At 37.3% G+C, this 7,281-nt stretch overlaps 1 protein-coding gene across 1 annotated transcript; it reads right to left on the bottom strand.

The window, feature by feature from the left end:
* Positions 1-860: 860 nt before the first annotated feature.
* Positions 861-3,325, bottom strand: LOC137914480 (protein HEG-like). The gene is made up of 6 exons (XM_068758018.1): positions 3,214-3,325; positions 3,073-3,115; positions 2,843-2,880; positions 2,313-2,400; positions 1,926-2,121; positions 861-1,794 (listed from the first exon to the last, which is right to left on the bottom strand). The coding sequence occupies exons 1-6, from the start codon at positions 3,323-3,325 to the stop codon at positions 1,624-1,626; spliced, it is 648 nt and encodes a 215-aa protein (XP_068614119.1). The 3' UTR covers positions 861-1,623.
* Between the last annotated feature and the right edge of the window lie 3,956 nt (positions 3,326-7,281).

Raw genomic sequence — 7,281 nt, 5'->3', positions numbered from 1 at the left:
ACAAATGCAAAATACCATGGAACAGTGCACCACAATAACAACCTTTCTGCATTTGAGGCACATTTTTTACACAGCCATTAAGATCAAGAGCGTGAAGTCAGTGACAAAACAAACAAATTTTGCCAGCATGTTCACCTTTGTCACCCCAGCGCTCACTGATGAAGCCAGTTGTACGACCAGTTGTACGAAAAATATCCGGGAACTGCTTTTATATTGCCAGTATCACAGCTCCATCTTCTGGCTGCATAAATTCACACTTAAAGTTCAGAATTAAAATTCAACATTTAATTGAAAAGAAAATACTATTGGTGAAATATTACGACATGGTCTTTACTGAATTCTCTCACAGCAGAGGGAAAGAGCTGAGACTAAAGTCAACTGTAATGGTGCAAGTCTTTATTTCAAGATGGTTTTGGTATCGATTGCTGAATTTTGGAGAAATTGGTGATTGAAATATCTGCCTTCTGTGGAATATAATGGAACTTGATTGTACTTTGCTTGTGGTGGTCAAATCACCAATAAGTTGTAATAGATAATAAGCTGTTGCCTCACAGCAAGTACTGGGTTCGAATCCCATCTGTGTGGACTTTGTGTGTGTCCATGTGCGTTTTATCCGGGTTCTCCGGTTTCCTCCCACCTCCAAAAACATGCACTGTTGACGCGTCCGCGGTGTATCCCGCTTCTCACCCATTGACTGCTGGGATAGGCTCCAGCATGACCCGTGACCCGATAACGGACGAAGCGGTTTGGAAGATGAATGAATGAATTATATGATATTGTGTGTGTTAGAGGAAAATACAATACAATAAGTGGTATAGTATTTCATTTATTTAAGCATTATTTTTTAAATTCAGCTTCAAGTACCATCTTATTTTCAATAAAATGTGAAAGTGGTCATAAATGTAGATTTTTTTAAACACCAATTATCGGTACTCATTGAATGCAGTAACTCAATATAATAAAAGATTGTCACCTCATTCACAAATAAGTGTAATTCTTTATAAACTAAAATCATTTTACATATAATCAAGACATTAACTGGCATGGAAACATAACATCCTCATATCTGGACTTCATCCTCATTAAAAGTAGAAGGATTACCAGTGTTAATTATTCCTCGTGGGAAAATTCCTATTTTCACTCAAATTACACACTAGCCTATTGACATGACACTGATTATATAAATGTTCAATTTTTTTTGATTTTTCCCATGAACAAAAAAATAAAGAAACGTAAAATCAAAATTGTTTTCAGATCCGAGAACTGTATATTACATATTACAAGTGGATCCAGTTTGATTTGATGCTGCAGAACATCAGAGATTGTATGAAAAACCAAATTTCAAAAGATTTACAGGATGTCTCATAAATAAACCTTTCACAAGGATTAGTCAAAGCAAAACAGATATGTTTCATGACAGCTTATTATTGGTCAGAGATGAATTTAAAGTGTGAGCATTAAGGGTTACTTTCTAGAACAGTAAATAGCAAATAATTAGTACTTTTTTCATGCCTTTGATTATCATATCATATTAATGGTGTGCAGATGTAAGCATTATTAATGGTAATTGAGGTGTCTCCAGTAAATTCTGGTTCTGGTAGTGTCCTTTGTGGATTCCTGTTATTAGAATCGTCCTCCATTGTCGTGCGTGTAGTAAGGGTTGCTTTGGCCGTTACTTGACGCAGAGTTCATCTCGGATGGATTCTGGGCATATGGGTTGATTGATCGTTGACTAGGGAGGCCGCTCTTGGATCGAGCATATGGTGTCATGTCATCTTCGTCTTCGTATATTCGCTAGAATGAAAAGACGTTTCCTTGTGTCATAATGGCCAAAAAAGTGTAATTTTCATTTCATTTTCATCCCGAATCTACTGATGCTTCTTAAACTTAATCTCACTGCACATCAAACACAGATGGTTTCTTACAGGAAGGTAGTTTTGTTGGTCATTGCTCTGAGTCATCTCCAGATTGTTCTTATTGTCCCAGCTGATGGTGGTTGCAGCTCGTGGGATTCGAGGCACGCCAGTCTTGTTCAAGGCGTCAGCCAAGGCTGCGTGGCCATTGGAGACACGGTTACTAACCAATGGAACTTCATCTGCATTTTTGCTCTTCTTTGAAGTCCTGAAAAGAAGGTACCTCATGTGACTGTCGATACTGTTACATCGTCTACATGTATTTTTAAAAAGGATTTAGGTTAAATATACCGGGCATAAAGATGAATGTGTGACACTAACAAGCAGGGAAACATTGCAAATACTTGGCACAGGCAATATTAAATTGTAAGTGTATTGGGGAACAGACGAGAAACTCACCTGCACACCACTATAGGCAAAATAATGATTATGAGGAGCACCAGTATCCCAAAGATGGTGCCAACGACTAGAACCGCCAGCTTCCAGGCTAACAAAGACAATAACACAGTTAAAATTGCCTTAGAAATATTTAAGCCGACCTACTTCCTGATTTACGGCAAGCATAAAAATCCACTGCAGTCCATAGTTTAATGTTATTTATTAAATCAATAGGCCTGAATAAGTAATTAGGTTGAACGGCACACTTAACAAACACTTTAGTCTTACATGTTGTCTTTAAACTTTTACTGTCATTAGGATTATATTTTTGCCAGAACATAATGTATATCAAAATTATATTAGGATGTTGTATATGAGCAGAAATTGGATTGAAGATGAAGAATATTGTAATTTATACTTGCCTGATGAAAAGCATTATACAGTATCTTAATCTTAAGAGCTTGTATACTCTTTAGAAAAACTATGACCATTATGCATTTTATAGTTTTATTTTTGTCGCCGTCACTGTCAAACACATGATCTATACTCACATTCCATGCAGTTGAAACCAGAATAACCGTACGGACAACTGAAAGACAAGACGATGTTCAACTTCCAATTTTTGTTAATATCCAACATGTTTACCGACACACATTTATCGTCAATACCCACAGCTTTTCCCTCCCCGTGATGATTCACATGAAATGTTGTTTAGTTTTTAATTAATACATTGATTGATAGATATTTTTCTGAATATATGTGATGAAATTTAAGCACTTACCCAACACATTCAAAATCCACAGCTCGTTGGCCACTGGGACAAGCTAGAAAAGGAGAAAGGTTTGAGGTTATTAATTTGACGTGCGGATTGACACAGGCACACACACGCACACACACACACACACAGGTTAAACACTCTTACACGTGCATATTCTGCTGCTGAAGTTCGTTTTAGCATAGGTGTCCAAACAGGTGCAGTTAAAAGATCCATCTTCTGAGTTGCATTGCATAGTTTTCTCATCACAGGCCTCCATGTTGCACAGGCTTACATCTTGAATGAGGGGAAAAAACATGGTTAAGCAATGAACGCAGCGGCACAAAATATACAGAAATATTCTTACTTGAAAAACTGCCATTTGACAGAATACACTCAGAACAATTTAAGCGAATATATTCCTCAATTTTCGCCTCAACATCCACTGTTTTGATGGAAGCGGATGCTTTGAATACGATCTCTACAGTTGCACTGATCCAATTTTCTGAGCTTGACCGATCTTTGCTCTTCATGGGCCTGTATAAGAAAAAAAATAGCTCAAATAATATTTTTTTTATTGTAAATCGGATATGTGGAGGAAGTATAATTTAAGACAGAGACATAAGAATGTTAAGCACATTGTCACCCAGAGACTCACCTGAGTTCCAACAATGTAGAGCCAAGGTAATCAGGGTTGGAAAAAATAACAAATAGCTGTTTTGGAAAGAAAATGCATTTATTTTACTGGGATACTCCTTGGCTAAAACTTAATACAGGAATGTTTGAAAAATAGGTACAGCACTAGGTAGTTTTACAATTACACATATCTGCTATCGTTGTTTCCAGTGAACGAAATAAGCACAAATATTTTTTCTTTTCTAATTTGTGCATTACAGAGCAGGATTGTAAACTCTATGTTTGCAGTAGGAAACCACAGCTCGATGTGGAGTCAAAGATTTGTTGAAAAAGTAAAAGGTGAAAATCAGCATTAAATATCACAGTCAATGAAGGCGATGAGGCATCAAACGCTACGGTGTAAATATACAAGCAGTATGAAATGAAATGAAAATCAAGACACACTAATAACAAGAGAAACATGAGTTCTTACCACATCTTCAATAAGTTTTGAAACCTCCAAAAATTCTATTGATGTTTTGTCGTATATTTTGTCAGAATGATTTGATTTAGGCAGGGTTAGCTGTCCAGGAAATACTTTGGCTAAAACAGAAAAATATGATGTGATAACAGGCCATTTCAAACATTTATTTAAATTCTTAATTATATTCTATATACTGTAGGTATTATGCTTTTAGCACTGATCCTCTAAAAGCGCTTACAAGGGTGACTGGCCTGACAGTACAGTTATAACTATATTCACAAAGTTCCATGAAGTAACAGTTACATAGTGGTGGCATGCACTTAAACATCAGTACTCACCATTTTCGCAGCTTTTGCTAATGTTATTGTAGAAATCACCAGGCAGGCACAAGCACACAAAGGTTTGATTAGCACGTGGCTGGCAGGTGCTCCCGCGGCTACACTGATTTGCTCCGCAAGGATCTTTTAGGTCAAAGTGAAGAAATTATGCAACAGAATATGTAATTACAACATTGTGTGGGCATCTCTGAAATAAGGAAAAAAAAAGTTGACCTTAAGTGGAATTACCTGAAGGTGTTGAAGAAGGTGCACTTGAACTTCCGCTGGTTGTTCCAGCTGTTGTTGGAACAACTGCTGTTGTTGTCCCTTCAGTCGGAAGTGCTGTTGTCACTGTAATTGTTTCTGTTGTTGTCCCATCAGTCGGAACTGCTGTTGTCACTGTAATTGTTTCTGTTGTTGTCCCTTCAGTCGGAACTGCTGTTGTCACTGTAATTGTTTCTGTTGTTGTCCCTTCAGTCGGAAGTGCTGTTGTCACTGTAATTGTTTCTGTTGTTGTCCCTTCAGTCGGAACTGCTGTTGTCACTGTAATTGTTTCTGTTGTTGTCCCTTCAGTCGGAACTGCTGTTGTCACTGTAATTGTTTCTGTTGTTGTTCCTTCAGTCGGAACTGCTGTTGTCACTGTAATTGTTTCTGTTGTTGTTCCTTCAGTCGGAACTGTTGTTGTCGCTGGAATTGTTTCTGTTGTTGTCCCATCAGTCGGAACTGCTGTTGTCACTGTAATTGTTTCTGTTGTTGTCCCATCAGTCGGAACTGCTGTTGTCACTGTAATTGTTTCTGTTGTTGTCCCTTCAGTCGGAACTGCTGTTGTCACCGTAATTGTTTCTGTTGTTGTCCCTTCAGTCGGAACTGCTGTTGTCACTGTAATTGTTTCTGTTGTTGTTCCTTCAGTCGGAACTGCTGTTGTCACTGTAATTGTTTCTGTTGTTGTTCCTTCAGTCGGAACTGCTGTTGTCACTGTAATTGTTTCTGTTGTTGTTCCTTCAGTCGGAACTGTTGTTGTCGCTGGAATTGTTTCTGCTGTTTTTCCTGAAGCTGAAAATGTTAAAGACCAACAGACATGAAGGAGAACAACTCTACTGAAATGAGCTCCACAGTTTCTAATGTCTGGCTGAGAGAAGGACTGATTACATGAGAGAAAGGAAATTATTCGTTATAAGACGTATTCAGGTAAAGTATATGATTGTCAGTATTTAATGATCAAATAATATGCTTTGATGGAAATATATGCCAGCAGAATGAACTTTTGTTTATTACCTGATATATGGTGAACTAATAGTCAAAATATAATGTACACTCATATTCTGACTGTCTAAAAGGCTGAGTTTTAACATACAAAAAAGGTTTTCTTTTAATAATAAATCAATACATCAGATTTAAAAATAAAACGTTGTTATGAAGTTATGCTGTTAATTGGACCTATAAGCATCCTAGTTAACAGAATTTAATAATGATGAGTTTTTTTTCATGGTTAGAATTTAATTTTAACAAACACTTCGATAACTTACCAAGACAGGCTGCAACAAGCCACAGGACAAAGAGGTGCTTTAATTGTAGAGCCATCGGAAGGTCATTTACTGAAAAACCGTCCCAAGAAAGAACATCAAAGAGGAATATTCGTGTATGAGGCTTTAGTGCCCTGAAGACCTGGATAATGAAGGCTCAGTTGTCGTGCAATGACAATTTTTATAAGCCACTCCTCCGAAGGCAGCAGAGTGTCACTAAGTAACCCACATTTCCCACCCAGTAAAGTCTGTTTATCACCCATAGATTGGCAGCTAGTTTATGTCCAGAGAACATTCTGGGAGTTGACCAATCCAAGCTATAACAGGGGAGGCTGTAGTGTGAAAAGATTAATCAGCCACATAGCGAATAATCAAATTGCCCTGAAAATATCATTAAATGATACCACAATCCAAGCCTTACATGCTCAATGATTAAATATAAACCCCAAAGGAACTGGCCCGGAGATGATGATTATTTTATTCTATTAATTGCCTTTGTACTCATAAGTGTTTGAATGCCTGAGCCTGAGCTCACATTAGTTGGTTTCCAAGAAAACGGATAACAGAGTCTAAGGCGCTAAACTGTTTGTTTGCAGACTTCGTCAGGAGTTAATGATACCATATGAAGACCAATAAACATAATGACATACAGTACATTATACTATATTTACGTAGGTGGATGTGATATATCGGGGAGGTGTACTGACAGACATCATTATCAGGGTTCAAAATCAGATCAACATCTCTGGTAAGTGATGTCATGCACATATTTTTTTTTTTTTTGGGGGGGGCTGAACTTATCTCTATAGCTGTAAACACATAAAACAGAAGTACTTAGGCATCATTTCAAAGGCCAATTTAAACCATGACTAAAGTTCTGTCCTGGAAGTCTTGTGGCAAATAGAACTGGGTGGGACAATATAATAATATGACCTTTGGTTAAAAGACATCATAAAATATGAGATAAAAATAGAATAATAAGGAAGCGTGGTTGAAAAGAACTGACACAGGAAGGTAAACTCTGAGTTATCATGCATCGCCACCCATAGAGTACATATCATCTCAGTTACGTATAAATCAGTGTGACAAATGTCTTTTTTTTTCAGTGTAGTTGAAATAGCTCACTAGTATGTGCTCATCTAAAAAAAACAAAAAAAAGCTTAACATTTTAAAGCATTCTTTTTACAAGTAGGTTTTATGAACACATTGCTTTTAGGAGTACCAGCGTAGATCACTGAGCAATAACTGCTTCTCGTTTCCTTTGTTGACTGTCGGTCCAAAGTCACACACGGTTATG

This window comes from Brachionichthys hirsutus, unplaced genomic scaffold, assembly GCF_040956055.1.
Source record: "Brachionichthys hirsutus isolate HB-005 unplaced genomic scaffold, CSIRO-AGI_Bhir_v1 contig_863, whole genome shotgun sequence".
In the NCBI taxonomy this organism is placed as follows: Eukaryota; Metazoa; Chordata; class Actinopteri; order Lophiiformes; family Brachionichthyidae; genus Brachionichthys; species Brachionichthys hirsutus.
The sequence above is the reverse complement of the archived record's forward strand: the minus strand, read 5'-3'. Positions and strand labels throughout refer to the sequence as shown.